The sequence below is a fragment of the Colletotrichum paranaense genome (assembly GCF_030867605.1).
Source record: "Colletotrichum paranaense strain IMI 384185 chromosome Unknown Scaffold_18.1, whole genome shotgun sequence".
Taxonomy (NCBI): Eukaryota; Fungi; Ascomycota; class Sordariomycetes; order Glomerellales; family Glomerellaceae; genus Colletotrichum; species Colletotrichum paranaense.
The window spans coordinates 422,013-442,402 of NW_026848976.1; the positions used below are offsets into that span (position 1 = coordinate 422,013).

The 20,390-nt window shown below is 55.3% G+C and overlaps 3 protein-coding genes across 3 annotated transcripts; 2 read left to right on the forward strand and 1 right to left on the reverse strand.

The window, feature by feature from the left end:
• Positions 1–322: 322 nt before the first annotated feature.
• On the forward strand, positions 323–15,277 carry CPAR01_15200 (ATPase; the record flags this gene model as incomplete). Its single annotated transcript, XM_060499449.1, has 1 exon — positions 323–15,277. One exon carries the CDS (start codon positions 323–325, stop codon positions 15,275–15,277), a length of 14,955 nt encoding a protein of 4,984 aa, XP_060341881.1.
• Positions 15,278–15,670: 393 nt separating this feature from the next.
• Positions 15,671–17,231, reverse strand: CPAR01_15201 (histone acetyl transferase HAT1; the record flags this gene model as incomplete). The annotated part of the gene is made up of 3 exons (XM_060499450.1): positions 15,671–16,818; positions 16,878–17,153; positions 17,213–17,231. The coding sequence occupies 3 exons, from the start codon at positions 17,229–17,231 to the stop codon at positions 15,671–15,673; spliced, it is 1,443 nt and encodes a 480-aa protein (XP_060341882.1).
• Positions 17,232–18,544: 1,313 nt separating this feature from the next.
• CPAR01_15202 (ZIP Zinc transporter) lies at positions 18,545–19,666 on the forward strand (the record flags this gene model as incomplete). The annotated part of the gene is made up of 2 exons (XM_060499451.1): positions 18,545–19,422; positions 19,480–19,666. 2 exons carry the CDS (start codon positions 18,545–18,547, stop codon positions 19,664–19,666), a joined length of 1,065 nt encoding a protein of 354 aa, XP_060341883.1.
• Positions 19,667–20,390: the final 724 nt, after the last annotated feature.

A 20,390-nucleotide genomic window follows, 5' to 3' on the forward strand; every position in this document is an offset into this window, starting at 1 on the left:
TTGAAGTTTTTCGAGCTCCTGCGAATGAGGTGGTACCAGTCGCGTGAATGGTGCAGAGTCGTCTCCACTTTGATTGGCTCGGGGGCTCTGTAGCGCCGCCTTCCGCTCCGTGGAGTGCCTACACTGCAGGGACCCCTGTCCAACACACTGCGGCGGGCCCCATCAAAGGGAAAAAAAGTTGCCTTTTGGCTGGCGCGCGCTGAGAAAGGGTCCTCTCTCTCTTTGGAGTACAGACCAAAAAAAAAAAAAGTTGGAGGTACCTGCAAATTGGCCATCCATGAACATCACCGCCGTCGACATATCTCATAATTGAGCCACAACCATGGTTTCCGTAGACGTGTCGACGCAGAGGAGCGCTCTCCTGAACGACGCGACCGTTCTGGAGCATCTACCTACCGAAATACTAGAGGTTATCAGAAATCACACCTCATCACGCCTCCTCGACGCCGTTGCAGAGGCTGCTCTCATTCCCCAACTTACAGACCGAATTTTCATTCACTTTGAGAATGTCTTTCCTGATATCTGCGCCCGTTGGCTCCTCAACCTCGACAACCAAGCCGTCAATGGCAAGAATAGACAAATCCTTGCGTCTGTCGCGAGGATATTACCATTTGCTCCGTATTTATCGGAGTTCCTGCAGTATGTCATGACAGACGACTTGACGAAAACGACACCGGATACCATCCAGACGCTCACCCTCCGATTCCCAAAACTCACCACTTTTTCTCCCACACAAGATTCCGACCTTCTGAAGCTACTATTAGCAGCATGGCGGCTCGTCTGTTTCGATCAAAGGACATACGGCATCCTGGTCTCACCAACACACATGCAAACTCTCTTCTCACATGAGAGCCGCGCCGTCCGGTACTTGGCCATCCGAATTTTCACCCAGCTCCTTCGCGCTGCCGACTCAAAGCTGGAGGCTCTCATCACCGAGTACGTCGGGGCGACGGAGGCCGTCCTCGCTGACTTTGATGGGCGCGAGGTAGACTACGGGTTCCTGAGTCTGTATGAAGATGCGCGGATCAAGCAGGTATCAACCCTGCGCCGGGAGCTCTGCGATGCTTCACAGAGCAATGAAATCCACTCTTTTCCACCGCAATCACTCACTCCCTATGTTGCGTGCTACGGCAAGACAATACTGCCGAGACCGTCTGGACCGGTCGACAAGAATTCGTCCCTTGTGCTAACGTCCACTACCACCAAAAACCTTGAGAGTCTGGCTGGCCTCCTGAAGAAAGCAAGCCCGATTCTCCTTCATGGCCTGCCCGGCTCTGGAAAGACCTCACTTGTTCATGAAGTTGCAAAGGAGTTTGGAAAGCATTCTGAGATGGTGACATTGCACATCAATGAGCAAACAGACGCAAAGATGCTCATTGGACTCTATTCAACCGACTCAAAACCTGGAACCTTTTCATGGAGAGCCGGTGTGCTGACAACTGCAGTCAGAGAAGGTCGCTGGGTTCTTATCGAAGACCTGGATAGAGCACCCAACGAAGTCATCAGCACACTTCTCCCCCTGATCGAGCGCGGCGAGCTCCTCATCCCGAGCAGAGGTGAGCGTATCAAGGCTGCCAACGGATTCCGTCTCTTTGGCACGGTGAGAAGTTCACGCGGCATGCATGGTCGTGAGACGCTGCCTAATCTCCTGGGCATGCGGTTCTGGCAACTACTCTCGGTACAGACTCCCACAGAGACCGAGCTACAGGACATCATTGTTGGGTCCCACCCCATCTTACACAAGTTTGCGCCTGGTATTCTCGCTGTATACAAGCGCTTGTCAAAGCCAATGTCCGGCAACGTTCCCCTCTTGTCCAGCCGCGGCATGGCCGACCGTCAAACCAGCTTGCGAGATCTATTGCGGTGGTGCAGACGCCTTGCGGCTACACTACACGAGGCAGGCTGCAAAACTGGCGAGGAACCTGTCACTGACACTATTCGAATGAACATGTTCAAGGAGGCCATTGACTGCTTCGTCGCTGGTATTCCAGACGTCCAGGCCAGGCAGCACTTCATTTTCGGCATCGCTGAGGAGATGCATATGCCGAAGGAGCTAGTCGAGCACCACTTGGGAAGCTACATCCCGGAGCTCGAGCAAAACGATAGCCTTTTCAAGATTGGTCGATCAACACTGCGCAAGCGGAAGGACCGCGTGAACAAGGCCGCCCTAGCCAAGAAGCCCTTTGCCAGTACAACGCACGCAAAAAAGTTGTTGGAGCAGACCGCAGTAGCTGTAAACCTTGGCGAGCCGATCCTCCTTGTTGGTGAGACTGGTATCGGAAAGACGACAGTCGTCCAGCAGCTGGCCGACACGTTGGGTCACAAGCTGGTCGCCATCAACCTCTCGCAGCAGAGCGAAGCCGGAGATCTTCTCGGAGGCTTCAAGCCTGTCAACGTGAGGAGTCTGGCTGTTCCTCTGAAGGAGGAATTCGAGGACCTGTTCTCGGCGACCGGCATCTCGACAACGAAGAACCAGCGCTACCTCGAACAGCTCGGAAAGTCGTTCGCCAAGGGACAGTGGGCGAAGGCGGCCAAGTACTGGCGTGAAGCGCCCAAGATGTTTAGGAAGATCGTCGACGAGCTCGCTCGGCGCGAGAGGGAGCAAAGCCAAGCCCGTGACGAGGCAGGCCAGCCAACGAAGCGCCGCAAGACCGAGTCCAAGCTTCAAAGCCTCATAGAACTCAGCCCCCGTTGGGACAAGTTCTCCAACAGCCTGGAACAATTCGAGGTTCAATTGTCTGGAGGTTCGACCGCGTTCGCATTCTCATTCGTGGAGGGAAACATCATCAAGGCCGCCCGGAATGGTGACTGGGTGCTCCTCGACGAGATTAATCTGGCATCACCTGACACATTGGAAGCCATCGCGGACCTACTGACAGGACCCGTTGAGACACCCTCAATTCTCTTGTCCGAAACAGGAGAGATCGAGAGGATCAGAGCACACCCCAACTTCCGCATCTTTGGTGCCATGAACCCGGCGACAGATGTTGGCAAGCGTGATCTTCCTATCGGCATCCGGTCTCGTTTCACTGAGCTCTACGTTGACAGTCCTGATAAGGACGTGAAGGACTTGGTCACCATCGTCAAGACGTACCTGAGGAATAGCAGCATCAAGGATGAACACGCCGCAGATGATATTGCGGCGTTGTACATGAACACCAAGAGACATGCCGAGGAGAAGAGAATCGTGGACGGAGCCAACGAAGTGCCGCATTTCAGTCTTCGTACTCTCACCCGAGTCTTGACATTCGTCAACTACATTGCTCCATTTTACGGTATTCGTCGAGCCTTGTACGAGGGTTTCTCCATGGGATTCCTTACCCTTCTCGACAGGAACTCGGAAAAGATGGTTATGCCGTTGATCGACCTTCACTTGTTTGGCCGAATCTCCAATCCGCAGTCTCTGCTTTCACAACCGCCAAGACAACCAGATGACGGTAAGCAGTACGTACGGTTCCGTAACAAGGCAAAGGACCGTCACTACTGGCTTGCCCAGGGAGAAGAACCAACTCTGGAACGAACCGACTATATCATCACGCCCTATGTTGAACGCAACCTTCTCAACCTCGTGCGAGCGACATCTACGCGGCGATTCCCCATTCTCATCCAAGGTCCGACATCAGCAGGAAAGACGAGTATGATTGAGTACCTTGCCAACTTCACAGGCAACAAGTTTGTGCGCATCAACAATCACGAGCACACGGACCTGCAAGAATACCTGGGAACGTATGTATCGGACTCGTCAGGAAGACTTCGCTTCCAAGAAGGTCTCCTCGTGCAAGCTATGCGACAGGGCCACTGGATCGTCCTGGACGAGTTGAACCTTGCTCCAACCGACGTCCTGGAAGCACTGAACCGTCTGCTCGACGACAACCGAGAGCTCCTGATCCCCGAAACACAGGAAATCGTGCGACCGCACGAGAACTTCATGCTTTTCTCCACACAAAACCCTCCTGGTCTGTACGGTGGCCGCAAGGTGCTTTCGCGTGCGTTCCGTAACCGTTTCTTGGAGCTGCACTTTGACGATATCCCCGAGGACGAATTGGAGTACATTCTCCAAAACAGAAGCATCAACACTGCACCCTCAGACTGCAAGCGAATCGTCACAGTCTACAAGGAGCTCTCTCGTCTCCGCCAGACGAGTCGCCTGTTTGAGCAAAAAGACAGTTTCGCAACGCTCCGTGACTTGTTCCGATGGGCCCTGCGAAAGGCAGACACGAGAGAGCAAATTGCCATCAACGGATTCATGCTTCTCGCCGAGCGTGTCCGAGTCGAGGAGGAACGGACTGCGGTCAGAGAGATCATCGAGACCGTGTTCAAGGTCAAGATTGACCCAGACGTCCTATACACTGCCAATTCATCACCAATCTTGACCGCGGTTCTTGGCAAGGCCAACAACCATGGCGTTGTGTGGACTCGCGCCATGCGTCGTCTCTATGTTTTAGTGCATGCTGCAATCCTCAACAATGAGCCAGTCCTTCTCGTGGGTGAGACTGGATGTGGCAAAACCACCGTTTGCCAGATTCTCGGCGATGTACTTGGAAAGGAGTTGCACATCGTCAACGCTCACCAGAACACCGAGACGGGAGATCTCATCGGCTCCCAGAGACCCGTGAGAAATCGCGGTACCATCTCAGAGACACTCAAGAGTGATCTGAGTGCTCTCCTTGGAGCGCTTGGCGAAGACGCGACAGGCCCGCTGAACGTGCTGCTGCAACAGTATCATGGCCTTGCGGCGGATAAGCTGGCCAGGGTCGACGCTGCCACGCAGGAGAAGATTGCATCCCTGGAAGCCAAGAGCAAAGCCCTGTTCGAGTGGTCAGACGGAAGTCTCGTTCACGCCATGAAGGCTGGCCAGTATTTCCTTCTCGACGAGATTTCTCTCGCAGACGACTCGGTCCTGGAGCGTCTGAACTCGGTCCTCGAACCTGGACGCTCTCTCCTCCTGGCGGAGAAGGGTATCGACAACTCATTCGTCACCGCGAGAGACGGTTTCCAGTTCTTCGCCACCATGAACCCCGGAGGTGATTTCGGCAAGAAAGAACTGTCGCCGGCGCTGAGGAACCGTTTTACCGAGATCTGGGTCCCTGCCATGTCCGAGATGGACGACATGCTTGACATTGTCGTTTCCAAGCTGGACCCGTCCTTCCAGGCTTTCGGGAAGCCTGTGGTACAATTTGCTCATTGGTTTGGCCAGACTTTCAGATCATCGTCCTCTACCGCCTTTTCTATCCGTGACATCCTCATCTGGGTTAACTTCATCAACCTATGCGGCCCTGCCGCACCCCAATTTGCGATCGTCCACGGCGCAGCGACCGTCTTCATTGACAGCTTGGGTGCTAACCCCTCGGCATTACTGGCGATGGACCCCAAGGCGCTCGACTCACAAAGGCAGAAATGTCTTGACAAGCTTAGTGAACTTCTTGGGTACGATACCACAGCGGTCTACCGCGCTCAGCCCGAGGTCGTCTTGACCGACGACAGACTGTCCATCGGCGATTTCGGTTTGCCCCGGGAAGCAGGCCGTTCCACAGACCCCAGCTTTGCATTCAACGCCCCAACCACGAGACTTAACGCCATGCGAGTTATGCGTTCCCTCCAAATGCGAAAGCCCATTCTTCTCGAAGGTAGCCCTGGTGTTGGCAAGACGACCCTTGTGGCTGCATTGGCTCGTGTTTGCGGCCGTCCTCTGACTCGTATCAACTTGTCAGACCAGACCGATCTGATGGATCTCTTTGGTACGGATATGCCTGTCGAGGGCGCTGAAGCTGGCAACTTTGCTTGGCGCGATGCTCCTTTCCTCCAGGCTATGCAGAACGGCGAATGGGTCTTGCTGGACGAGATGAACTTGGCCTCTCAGTCTGTTCTAGAAGGTCTTAATGCCTGTCTCGACCATCGTGGCGAGGTATACATCTCAGAACTTGACCAGGTTTTCAGGAGGCATCCTGACTTCAGGTTGTTCGCTGCACAGAACCCTCATCACCAGGGAGGTGGTAGAAAGGGTCTTCCCAGCTCCTTTGTGAACAGATTCATCGTCGTTTACGCCGACACCTTCACAGCGGAAGACCTCCTGCTTATTGCTCAACACAACTTCCCGACTATCCCGACTGATGTCGTAAGCGGAGTCATTCAGTTCATTTCTCGCTTGGATCACCAAGTCGCAATCGAAAAGGCATTTGGTGCACACGGCAGCCCCTGGGAGTTCAACTTGAGAGACATCCTGAGATGGCTGCACCTCGTTGCTACCAAGGACCCCCTTCTGGCCACTGGCAAGCCAGATGACTTCCTTGACCTCATTATTCGCCAACGCTTCCGATCCTCCATGGATCGTGATGAGGTGAACAAGCTCTTTGCCGAGATCTTTGCCAGAGAGCCAGAAGGCCACAGTCTTTACCACGATACCAACGCGGCCTTCTCTCAAGTCGGAAATGCACTCCTGCCCAGAAACCAAACTTCTCAACCGCTGGAAGTGCCAGGCATCGATATCGTTCCGCGCCTGCCTGAGATCGAGTCCTTGATGATCTGCATCAAGCAAAACATCCCATGCATCCTCAGTGGACCCTCGGGTAGCGGAAAGTCGGTGCTTCTCGAGCACGTCGCTGCTCTCGTCGGCAAGCCCCTTGTTGTATTCCCTCTGAATGCAGATATCGATACAATGGACTTGGTCGGTGGCTTTGAGCAGTCAGACCCTCTTCGCGAAGTCAACGCCACTTTGCGCGAGCTTTACGAGGGCCTGCAGACCACAGTCCTGACCAGAGTGCCAAGTCAAGTTCCGTCGTCAGCGCTGGCTCTGCTGTACCTTTTGGAGACCTACCGTGGAGACACCGATGACCTGCCTGCCATCAGGAGTGCAGTCGAACAACTGCTTGCGGAAGTGTCGAGTGAGTCGGATATTGGAGCCCTCCTTTACACGGCTTATTCGGTCTTGCGGAATTCGTTGACTGTCAGCAACCCCCGTTTCGAGTGGCTCGATGGTGTCATTGTTAAGGCTTTGGAGACCGGACAGTGGCTGGTACTTGACAATGCCAACCTGTGCAACGCCTCCGTTCTGGACAGACTCAACTCGCTTCTTGAGCCCAACGGATTCTTGAGTATCAACGAGCATTGCGGACCCAACGGCGAGCCTCGCATCATCAGACCGCACCCAGAGTTCCGTATATTCCTCACCGTCGATCCCCGGTATGGAGAACTTTCGAGAGCCATGAGAAACAGAGCCGTTGAGATCCATCTCAGCGAGAGAAAGACGCAAACCGTCAACAGCTCTGGATCCCAGGTTCACGTGGAAAGCAACCTGCAACGATTCTCTTCCTCAAAGGACATCTCCTTCTCGGCCTTGAATGCGAACGAATTCTCCGATGTCAGCCATGCCACGTTCGGAAACCTGTCGCTAAGAGACACAGCCCTCATGAAGAGATTCTCTCACTCTCTGCGCCGTGGCCTGGCTGATCCTAGCTGGCCCGGACTCGACAAGTACGAAGGTTCCCTTAATGAGCAACTCGGGTTCCTCGATGCTGCCGATACAGCTAGCCTCCGCAGCGCAATATCCCAACTCTATGCCAAACTGCCTGGCTCCGACTCGGGTCTCAAAGAAGCCCAGCCTCTTAACCCTCTTCACAACGCTTCCATGGTGAGAGTCTTGGGTCGCAGCAACGACGAATTGCCTTTCTGGCTGTCTGTCTGCTACGAGTTCCTCTTGGAGGTCCAACGTTGCCAGTCTGCCATTTCTGCACAAGCCACCAAGGCCAAGGCGGTGAAGCTCGCTTCTCTGAACCGACTCCAACGATCCATCGTCTCGGATCGCATCGCAGCAGTAGCCAAGGATTCCACGGTTAGGGTATCAAAGTTCCTGTCAAGAACTCTCCAGGTCATCGAGACCTTCATCCAGTCCAACCTCGCGACAGCCCAAGGCTGGAAGGAACGTGCCCAGGTTATCCGGAACATGCTGGACTTCTGGTGGCGAACCCTTCACCTGACAACTGGGGACCTGTTTGAGGAGGCACGCTTCCAGGCTCACTTGGTCCATGGTGTTGAGGCTGTGCAGAAGCTTCTTTCATCAGAAACACATTCCATCAACAAGCAGCTTGCCGATCGCTATCTTCAGACCGTGGAAGAAGACTTCACCACTGGCTTCCGCCTGACCACTGGCTTGAGCATGGAGATCATGTGGAAGCGAATTAAGCCGCTCCCCATCATGAGCGAAGAGATCCTCAAGAGAAGCCAAGAGGTTGAGCGTCTGGGTATTCGACTTGACGAGCTCAAATGGAAGGTCAAGGCATCCGTCTCTGACCTCGCTGGAGCCATGTCAACCCTCGTCAAGGCGGATCAGATTGTGCGAGGCACTGATCTCGACGCCACCGAGCTCATCCAGGACCTCTCCAAGGAGATTGAACTTTTGGAATCCAAGGTTGGCTCTGAGACAAGCGAAGTGAAACCGTTCTTCGCAGCAGAGTTCGAGACCCTTCGCCAGGCTTCCCTCTTGAAATCTCATGCCGGCCAATACCTGGAAGCTGTGCCCTACGGCGCCAACGACGCTGAACTTACGGTCTTGTCGAACCAGAATACCATCGACCAGATCCGCCTAGGCAGCTTCCAGTCTAGAGAAGCGCATTCGCTTACGGTTGGCCAGCTTGCGTCCCAAGACCCGGGCACTCATGTGTGGAATGGCAGACTCGCAACGTCGCTCTTGTCAAGACTCAACTCGATTCAATCAACTAGTCTGCGTTCCCTGGGTCTCCTGGAGACCGAACTCCCTGCCTTGGGCCGGTCCGTGGCCGCCTTGGCTCCGGTGCTGCAGAAGAATCAAATCGTTACCCTCAACAGAGTCATAAAGTCACTTATCGCAGATGTCTTCAGCCTGTATAGCGATGAAGGAGACGTCCACAGTGAGACGCTATACAACAGAATCAACCAAATGTTCGAGGACAACAAACAAGATGACACTTTGGGCACTGTGGGAAAAGTCCTGGGTCTTGGGTTTGGGAAAGCGCTTCAGTGCAGCGAATGGCCACAGCATCTGCCGCGACTTGTCGAGGATCACTTCAGTACGGCGATGCTTTACGTCGTAGCATCTGACAGGCTGTTTGAAAACCCCGATGAGACCGAGACTGTTGAGGTCTCCATGATGCCCGGGTTTACTGCCATGGCATGGTCCGAATTTGCCAACGGCGCCATCAGGCTCTACGTGCCCGACAAATCTTTCGACCCGCAACTCCGACCGCAGTTCGAAAAGGACGTCCATGATGAGTTGACCAACCAGCTGCAGCATAAGCTCTCATCGTTGTTGGACTTTGAAACCCAGTTCACTGGACAGCAAACCTCTCTTCGCATCCAGCTTGCGCAAGAGGAAGTGACCGCACTGGGACCTGCGCCAGCACCGGCGCAGCTGCTGTACCGACCGGTTCGATCAGAACTCAACTATGTTCAGACAGACTTCAACAACATCCTGAAAATGGTCAGAGACCAAGATCTCTACAACACCCACACCAACCTCGTCTACTTGCCACCTGGCCGTGATCCAGCGCCGGAGATTGGTCTCCTTAAGCAGAACCTAGCTCTGATGATCGACCGCCTTGCCAATCGATTCCATGCCTACCAAGATATGACTCGTCCTCTCGTCAATCTTCTCGGCTGTATCCAGGTTGGTCTTTCGTTGAGTACAGGACTTATCACCTTGAGAGAGCAAAAGGGATCTTTGAACCCGGAGGAAAACCTCATGTACCTCACACCTTTCACCGGCGGCCTGCCGTACCACCACGGGCTCAAAAAGATGCCGAACAAGAGCTTGGAGTTTCTCGACTACATTGGTCTGATCGCGTCAGTCGAGGGCTTGTCCAAGTTGAGCGGTGGTATCCGCGAAGAGCTCTTCGAATGCATCCACAGGTTCTACCAAGAATGGGCCAAAAAACTCGAAGAAGATCGTAAAGCCGAGGAGGCCAGAACAAACCTTTACCGACACAAGGGAAGCTGGGAGGACGAGGAGGAGGTTGACGAGGAAGAGTTCAATGAGCTCTTCCCCACGTACGATCAGGAAGAAGAAGAGAAGCCCGCCATTGGTCACCAGAAGGTTCGCGATGTGTCAGTCCGTCTGGCAGAATCTCATCGCAAGGTCTTCCTGGAGCAACTCACCCCTTCCGAAGCATTGACGAACGTCTGCAAGAAGGTTGGGAACAGCGTTGCGGCGGATAACAAGGACAAGTACGCTGTCCTGCCGAACATGACGCGTCGTCTCCTTCCCCTGACTCTCTGGTCCATTGACGAGCAAATGACCACGCTCACCGCGAACGGGGTGAGCGCTACGTACAACTTTTACACTCACGCCAACCTGCCCGAGGTTCGTCGCCTGATTGCGCTCGTCGACAAGGTAGAGGCCCGCTTCCGGGATCTCCAACAAGTGGACGAGATCGGTCACATGCAGCCTTTGACAGATGTGCGCGCAGCTTGCGAACAGCTCCTCCAGCTTACCCACTCGGAGCCCCTGGCAAAGATCCTCCCCAAGCTGGAGCACCTGCACGGCATCGTCTACGAGTGGCAGCACGGGGGCTACGCTCCCGCCATCTACGGAGCCCCTGCTCTCTACACATCGCTCACAGATACCATCATTAGCTGGAGACGCCTGGAGCTCTCGACGTGGGCGAAGCTCTTCGACATGGAAGCCCAGAAGTGCACGGAAGACGCCGACTCGTGGTTCTTTGTCGCCTACCAGGTCCTTATTGCCACGCCTCTATCTCTCGTCGACTCTCCCGAGCTCAAGGACTACGCGGTCAATCTCGTCAGAGAGCTCGAGACGTACTTCTCAACCGCAATCATTGGACAGTTCTCTGCCCGCCTTAGACTCCTGAGACAGCTGCAAAAGCACCTCGAGCTGCTCACAGTCGACTACCCTTCCTTGGCAGTGGTCTCTGACGCGGCCATCAACTTCATTGGTTTCTACTCCCGCTTTGAGAAGATCGTTCACCAAACGATTGTAAAGGGACGGGCGCCGTTTGAAAAGACTATGAAGGAGGTCGTACTGTTGGCCAGCTGGAAGGACACGAACATCAACGCTCTGCGTGAGAGCGCACGCAAGTCTCATTTGAAGCTCTTCCGTCTTGTTCGCAAATTCCGCACCCTTCTCGGACAGCCGATGAAGCCTATCTTGGACCAAGGCATCCCCGACGAGGATGTCCCCATTCCCCAGGACGCAGTGGCCGCGGATGTGATTGACATCAAGGTCGACCCCGCAGCCATTAAGACCTGCGATCAAGGCTTGCCAGGCTGGCTCGCTCAACACAAGCGTCTCTCGAACGCCCCAAAGACGCTGTCCATCATGGCCAACGTTTCTGTCCAGGCGAACCAGAGCCCCCTCGACGCCACCCAGGAGATCATCTCGTACGTCAAGGAGCTCAACACCTCCATCGCCGAGCTACGAAAGGAGACACCCAGCACCTTGACCGATGAGACCAAGGACCAGGTCAAGCACCTCAAGACGCGCAAGCGCAACCTCTTTGCCGACGTGCTCAAGATGATGAGGCAGATGGGCTTCCGATACAACCTCGGAACCGACGAGCTGGCCCGACAAGAGTCTGCAGCCATTGTGCTGGCTGGCTCGCCCGCCTCCGCTGTGCGGGAGGGCAGCACCGACGACGCCGCCGAGTATTACTTCCACAAAGTTGTCGATATTGCGCCCAAGGTCAGAGCCTCGATCCACGAATACTCGGGCGATCTCACCGGTGCCGAGATGCAACGAAGCACCGGTTTTATGGAGGGTATGATGGCCGTCTTACTGGGCCAACACAGCTCTCTGTCTTCTGCTCGTAGTGCAGTTGCCTCACTCGACCGCGCCATTGTCACCGTTGAAAGCTTGAAGGGCACAACTATCAGGCACGATATCGACCGCACGCCCGCAGGCCTCTCGACGAGTTGGATGAAGCCAATCCTGGACTTTGCTATCAAGATTGTGGACGTTCACGGAAGGTTGGCATCGGTCGACAACCAACCCATTTCCAACATCCTACGTACTGCGCTGCAGGAGTTCGAGACCCTGTCGGAGAGCTGGTCTACATCTGCTTCAAAGCACGGCAAGTTCAGCAACGAATCGCACACCAATATGCAGACAAGATACAATTCTGTGGCGAAGACCTTGTATGACGAGCTTCCCACTAGCCGCCGCGATCTTGATTTCATCTTGGAGCAGGTCAAAGGATGGATTTACGTTCCAAATGGCCATGCTCGCCAATTGCCCGCCCTCGATGCCACCGCACAGAAATTCAAGCATGCAATTTCCAGTCTGTGTGATGCCGTCCTGGTTGCGGTTCAAGGATACAAGAAGGCCATGGCTGATCTGCCTAGCTCATCCGACAATGCAGGCTGGCTGGCAAAGACATCCACCGTCCGCAGCTCCGGACTGAGTGCACTCCACATCAACGCAATCGTAGCCAAGGTCGAGGATTGCTTTTCCGCCTTGGAGGTTGTCGACTTGGACAAGGACCAGATGGGTGCAGTCGCCTCGTCACTCTTCTCCATTGTACTCCCGATTCTCCAGCAGTACGCCCTCACCTGTCACCAGAGCCTGTCTCAGCTTCAGAGCCTGCAAGCGGCGACCGGATACATGACATTCAACCTGGCGCAGACGTTTACTCAGCTTGCCGCCAAGGGCTTCTGCTCCCCTCAAGAAAAGTCAGACGAGCAATCTGGGGACTCTGGAAAGATGGAGTCCGGTACGGGTCTTGGAGATGGAGACGGTGCAGAGGACATTAGTAAAGACATTCAACCTGATGAGGACCTCACCGAACTCGCTCAAGAACCCAACAAGGAGAAGGATGGAGAGATGGAGGACGAAAAGGATGCAGTCGACATGGCGGATGAGGAGATGGAAGGAGAAATGGGCAGTGTCAATGGAGATGATGAGGAAGACAAGTCCGACGGAGAAGGCGAAGATGGTGAAAAGGATGAGATGGAGGAAGAGGTGGGCGATGTCGATGACTTTGACCCCACTGCCGTCGACGAAAAGATGTGGGATGGAGACAATGAAGAAGAAGCAGAGAAAGATCAGCAGGGCGAGAAGGCCAAGGGTCAGAAGAAGGACGAGCAGATGGCCGCCGATGCTGACGCCAATGCTGATGAGAATGACGCCGAGGATGACAACAAGATGGATCAGGATGATGACGAGGAGGCGGAGGACGAAGAGCCTGGCCCGGAGCAAGAGGATGCCAAGTTCGAAGACGACCAAGTCAAGCAAGACCAGAACGTCGAAGAGAACGATGCTCTTGAGATGCCCGAGGAGATGGATTTTGATTTTGAGGAGGAAGGCGAAGATGCCGGGTCCGAGGAGGATGAGCTTGACAAGTTGTCCGACGTTGAAAAGGAAGATGCCAAGGAGCAGCATGAATCCGACATTGAGGATGGAGAAGAGGATACCCAGCGACCCGATGAGAAGGGCCCTGAACAGGAAGATGAGGATGGCAAGGAGGAGGAAGCACCCGAGGAAGACCTCGCGGGCGAACCTGAGCTCGACATGGAGCCCAAGGCGGAGGAAGAGGAAGAAGAGACCGCCGAGCAAGAGCGACCCGATGCCCTCGCGGAGCCGCCCAAGGAAAATGCCAACGCTGACGCCAACGCTGCGCCGAGCGACGTCAAGGGCGGCGGCCAGGACCAAGACGTCGACCAGATGGACGTCGAAAATGACTTCAACAACAACGCCGCCCAGCGCGACGACGGCGACGCGGGTGAAGGTTCCGCAGAGCAGCAGACGAGTGCCGGAAAGAAGGGCCAGCTCTCCCGGTCCGACGACCAGGCGCAGCCGACCGATCAGGACCAGGACGACTCGGCCGAGGAGAAGAGCCGCCAGGATCCCTTCAAGAAGCTTGGCGATGCTTTGGAGCGCTGGCATCGCCAGCAGAACGATATCAAGGACCCCGAGAAGCAGGATGGCAAAGAGGACGGTGAGAAGAAGCAGCCGCAAGATGCCAGCGCGGACCTCGGCGCCCGCGAGTTCCAGCACCTCGAGGATGACGAGACCGCTGTCGATGCGCAGGCCATGGGCTCCGCATCTGAGGACCAGGTGCAGCCGATAGATGAGGCCATGGCCATTGACGAGGAGAAGGAGGACCCGCAGAGCCGCGTGATGCCCGAGGACCAGGATGTGGAGATGGAGCAGGACACCGCAGACAAGATGGATACCGAGGCGGATGAGGCCCCCGAGGCACAGGATAAAGACGGTGGCGCCGACAAGGACGATGGCCGTTCGGGCGTTAAAACGCGACAGGGCAACTTTGACCGCGAGCCGTCGCCCGAGGAAGACGAGGTCCCCAGAGACGGTGACCAGGAGGAGGAGCAAGCCATCGAAGAGACGTCAACGCAGCTCTCGACGACGCACATCAGCGAGGACGACAACACCCTACCCCTCGGCGACTTCTCCGAAGCCCTCCAGTCCTGGACGACCTTCCAGACCAAAACCCACCCGCTCTCCCTCTCCCTCACCTCCCAGCTCCGCCTCATCCTCACCCCGTCCCAATCCACCAAGCTCTCGGGCTCCTACCGCACCGGCAAACGCCTCAACATCAAAAAGATCATCCCCTACATCGCCTCCTCCTACAAGCGCGACAAGATCTGGATGCGCCGCGCCGTGCCCACAAAACGCTCCTACCAGATCCTCCTCGCCGTCGACGACTCCCGCAGCATGGGCGAGTCCTCCTCTGGCAACCTCGCCCTCGAGTCCCTCGTCATGGTCTCCCGCGCCCTGACGATGCTCGAGGTCGGCCAAGTCGGCGTCCTCGGCTTCGGCGCAGACACGTTCTTAGCGCACGATTTCGCCTCCCCCTTTGCCTCCCACGACGCCGGCGCAAAAGTCCTGCAGCACTTCCACTTCAAACAGGACCGCACCGACATCGCCCTACTAGTCCGCCGCACAATCGACCACTTCCGCGCCGCGCGCCTGCAGAACCCGTCGCGCGGCGGCGGCACAGAGGACCTCTGGCAGCTGGCGCTCATCCTGTCCGACGGCCTGACGCCATCGAACCAGCACGAGCCCATCCGCCGCCTGCTCCGCGAGGCCATGGAGGAGCGCATCATGGTCGTCTTCATCGTCATGGACGACACGGGCAACAAGAAGGGCGACAGCGTGTTGGATCTCAAGGAGGCGAAATTCGTAAAGGACGAGCACGGTGTGAGCCGCGTCGTGATTGAGAGGTATCTCGATACCTTCCCCTTCCAGTACTACTTGATTGTGCACAACCTTGAGGACCTACCCGGCGCGTTGGCTGGGTTGTTGAGGACCTGGTTTGCCGAGGTCAACTCGTGAAGGGAAACATAGAAAAGAAAAAAATGGGGAAATCAGGAAGAGAAAAGTTGTACGTGTTTTTAGTGATTTCGTGGTAACATGGAGTTTGGGACAGGATTCATCATTGTCACTGTTGTTATTTGCGGGATTAGGACGGCGTTGAAAAATGCGCCTTTTCAAAAGTTTTAGAATTAGACAGAAATCAAAAGCAAGGCATTGCCAATTACATTCCATTGTATTGTAAAGCTAGCCGTGGACTTTCTTATGTGGTATCAACCCGGGCCGTAGCCGCCGTAGCCAGCGCGTAGAATTGCAAAGAGAGGGAAAATACACTCCAAGACCACCCTTGAACTCCATATCCTAACCGGTCCATCCTCGCGTCCTTTTAGGCCTCAACGGGAGAAATGCAGCACGCTAGGCGCTCTCAACTCTGACCTTCTTGGCCGCACCTTGCTCCTCGCCGTCATCCACAGACTTACGCTTGCTGCCCGAGTCCTCGGCGGAGGAAGCAGCCATGTTCTTCACCCAACGAGCGTGCCAGTCAAGAATTCTGGCGTACTCGAGCTCGACGCTGACCAGGGCCTCGTTGAGCTTCTCTGACCGCTCAGACTGGTCCAGTTGACCGAGCACATCGGCATTCTGCCTGTACAGGCGCTGCTTCACAAACAGCTGCCACAGACGGTACTGATGCTTGTCCTGCTTGGTAGGTGTCGGCTTCTTCTCATCGCCGAATCCTACCCGGACAGACTCGGGAAGCTGTGACATGGTCTGAATCTCAATCAGGCGCTTGAACTGACGCTCGACGATCTTGGTCTTTTGACGAAGCTCTCTAAGAAGCTCCTGGTCCACTAGGTCCTTGGGTACGGTGCCGCTGGGAGGGCTAGGGATAGCAATGCTCGTATTGATCTTCACCTTGCTGAACTCTGGCAGTGCCCGCAGGAAGGTGATATCAGCCAAGTCGCGCATGTCATCGAAAGCCTCGTTGGGATCCTCCACAGTCAGCTCCAGGGTCTGTGGGTTGTTGTAGTAATGCTCGAAGATGGTCTTGTAGAGGCGGGCACCGATGCCCTTGCCCTGGAAAGGCGGCAAGATCAAGAACTGCGACAGACGAGATCGGCAGGGCAGCTCCTCCAGCAGGTTAAACTCCTCCTTCGGCAGATCCCACTCGGATGACGGCGGCGTCGGCGGCCGAAAACAGAAGAATTTGTAAATGGTTGAGTAACCGACAAAGGTGTAGGAAGGCTTGTCGGAGGTCTCTGGGGATGTCTGCTTCCTGTACAGGAAGAATGTAGTCCAGCGATTGGCATCCTCGAGGACCTTCCACGGGTCCTCCTCATTTTCCGGGTCGCGAGAGACGTACGAGCCACCTTCGATGAACATTGGAACCATAATCTCGACACGGGTGACGATTTGACGGACAGCAGGGTCCGCGAGGCTTCCCTTCCACACCTCGTACGTTCCGTCAGGTCCCTCGAAGCTCGAGTGTAGGCTGCCGGGAGGAGTCCAGTCGGCGGGTTGGCTCTGAGAGCTTGTGTTGAATTCGCGTGCGGGCTGGAAGGCGACTGCGATAGATTCATGGTCAGCGAAATGTCTTCGTCCGCGACAGAGCAGCGTGACTTACCCAACGGCAGGTGCTCCTTCAAAGTCGCATCGACGTCCGCCGCCTCAGTCTCTCCAACGGACCGGAACTGCTTGCCGTAGGTTATCTGAACATTGGGGCGCATGTCGAACGTGCGATAGCGCAGGTTGATCTTGAGATCCTTGTATCCAAAGATGCGTTCATCATCGCCGAAGATGGAGTACGTAAACTTGGGGTTGAATGTGGCAATCGTCTTTGTAGCCCCGGTAGCAGGTGCGATCAAGCTGATGTTCAGTGATTCGGTGGCGTTGGCCGACCCTATCCAGCGTGTCAGTGATCGCTGCGACGATGGGGTACGAGGAAGTTGAGATTCATACACTCGTCAGTCTCAGCCATGGTATCGATGTAGGTATGGTGGGAGAGACGATGCTGTGAGTATTCTGCGGCCTTCTTGTGCGAACAAGGAAGTATTGCGATGAAAAATTCGTCGTCTCGCGGCTACAATAAAAGGCGCTCGAGGTTTTGTTTGTTTGTCGAAGTTGTCCTCGAGGGTCGATCGAGAGCTTCTTTTTTTGCGACGAAATCAGCCTCGGGGGGAACGCGCAGTCTAAAGCAGTGTCGCGACGAGACGCGCCTGTAAGTTAATTGAGCCCCGCTGCAGTTGGATTGAGTGGCTCACGACAGTCGAGCCCTCTTGGATCAATCGGTTCGAGGAGCGCTAGTACCTAAAATGCCTTAGCTCTGGTCTATCCTCACAGCAGCCGCAGAAGGAGCAAGCAGCAAGCAGCAGGAAGCAGGAAGCAGCCACGGGAAGGACCCACAGGATTGCGACATGGGGTGACAAGGCCCAGAAGGGGGGCGCCTGGAGCCTAGGTACGCAGTAGAGGGGAATTCCAAGGGCATCAAGGGGGGTCACAGAAAGCGAGCAAGCAAGGAACCTTGGAAATGCCAATAGAAATGTCTAGCGACCAATGATGTTGCGCCCGCTGTCCCGGTAGGTGCGCCATCCATTGCGAGCCATCTCAGCTCCCCCAACCTCGACGATAATTCTCCCTGTGCACTCCTAGCTCTCAAATTTAACCTAAAGAGAAGGAAAGGGCAAAGAAAAGAGTCGAGGGCAGAAGTTCGAACAGCTCAATCTTTTTGGCCATCTGCCGATTTCCCACCTCAGCCAATCGCAACCGCGCCAGAGCTGCCATCGACAATTGAGGAACTTCAGACATGCTGGCGTGATCCAACAAAGCCTCGACCAACCCTCTTCCACTCTCTCTTCTTACTCTTCCCTCTCAACCGTCCCTCTCCAATTTACGCACACGCCGAATCGCAGTCGGATCGACGCTCTCTACTCGAGTATGGGAGGACTACTGTTGCTGCTCTTGCTGAGCGTACGTACCCTTGTTCTCTTACACCAACCTTACCTGCCTTGACGTTGGGTAGCTTCAGCTCCTAGCCAGGCGGTAGACTTTAGAAAGCTATGCATAATAGAAAGCTAACAAATCATCTTCGCGATAGACGGTCATGGCCTTGGCGTAGGTTGCACACGGCGATGCTTGCCCCCCAGCCTTCCGAACCCTCCGTAAAACTGACGACGTATCCCGCGATTTCCCAGGTCCTTCTTCGCCGGCTCACTACCACTCGCGATAACCCTCACACAGTCGCAACTCCGATTGATATCAAGCGTGGGAGTCGGTATATTGGTCGGGACATCTATGATTGTCATCATACCCGAAGGTATCGAAGCTGTCACAACCACCGGCGGGCACTCGCATAGCAAAAGGAGCTTGGTGGATGCGGCTGGAAAGCAAGGGAGGCCCGCTATTCGATGGGTGACAGAAGGAGAAATACCCCAGTTGGCAGACACTGTCAGCTCTGTGCGGATTGTTGAAGAAGAGCTTCATGCCATTGGCCGTGATGTGGAATACACTGCAAAGCTGCACAGTCGGGAGGAGCAGGACGAGCATGGCCACGAGCAACCCCCGGCAGCCGCCCCCGGCCCCGAACCTCATCACGATGAGCCGAAGCACGAGAACGAGGTACCGACCTTCTACATCGGCCTTTCCATGATCCTCGGCTTCGTTCTCATGTACCTCATCGACAGGCTGCCCCGTCACGCAGCAGGCGGCAGCGGATCAGAGCCGCAGATGCGTCACGTCAGTCTGGATAACCTTGGTGGTTCATCGAGCGTTGGCGACGAGGAAACGGAAGGCTTCCTCGGGCCTCTTGCGCCTCCACCAAAACAATCTCGAAGCCTAGCAACTACCATCGGTCTGGTGATCCATGCCGCAGCGGACGGCATTGCCATGGGCGCGTCCACGTCCACGTCAAACACCAAGTTGGGGCTTATAATATTCGTCGCCATTATGGTCCACAAGGCGCCAGCAGCATTTGGTCTGACATCGGTGCTTCTGAAGCAGGGGTTGTCCAAACGAACGGCGCGAGGACATCTCATCGTCTTCAGCCTCGCTGCCCCTTTTGGAGCTCTTAGTACCTGGGCCATCATTCGAATCTTGGGCGGTGGAAATTTTGAGGGAGAATCTGGTCAGTGGTGGACGGGTATGCTTCTGCTCTTCTCAGCAGGAACGTTTCTGTAAGTTTGGACAACAGCCCACGGTTGAAGCGTGAAAAGCTACTGACGACCTGCCAGGTTTGTTGCGATGCATGCCATGCAGGAAGACGGCAGCTCTCCTAAGCACGAACACGGCGGCATGAACGGCTATTCCGACGGAAATGGCACACAAAGGGGCCAGCAGAGGCCGCAGATGCGTGATACTTTTGCGACAGTTGCTGGCATGCTCCTGCCGCTTCTTACCCAGTTTGGACATCACCACTGAGCGATTGCCTGTGCGATTGACAAGGGTCTCTTGTATCTCGAGAAAGAAAGAAAAAGGCGTAATGTCGGGACTTGTTGTACGAGTAAATCGTGGCACCAATAGGGCCAGGTCCTTCTGATACATGACGATGATAATTGTGTAGACTTCCATAACTTTGAGTTCGTATCTGAATCTGGAGGAAATAAGTCCAGATGATGTATTTTAGGAATCTGTACTATTAGATCGTCCAGAAGCGCTTTCGAATCTCCATAGAACGCATGGCAGTCGCAAAATTTCGCTTCGACGCGTTCCAGAAGCTGCAGTTCCGAGTCGAGTGGCTCGGAATCAATCTGAACCTTTCGAACTGACCCGGTGGTCCGTTGATCGGGGCCGAGGAGCGCGGCCTATGTGTGCTATGCTATTGCTAGGTATTGCTGGCGCAAGGATGGGAGGGGCCGGCTCGACGGGCGCCAGGGCAGCCCTTGTCGACCGAGCGTCCAAAGTTGAGCTAGGTTTTTGGTCGGGGTGTTTCAAGTTCGTACGACGACCTTGGCTCCAGCGAGGCGCTCATGGCGCCGCCTCCTGGTCACTGGGTTGGCTCAGAAGGATTGACGGCCCTTGGCATCGCATTCGCTTGTCCTTGTCCGAGCCGGGGCGCGGAGAACCCTCAGCGACGGAAAGAAGCAAATAGTATCCGTACTGTTCAAGTAGTAAGTAGGACGAGTCGAGGTTGAAAGAAGGAGAG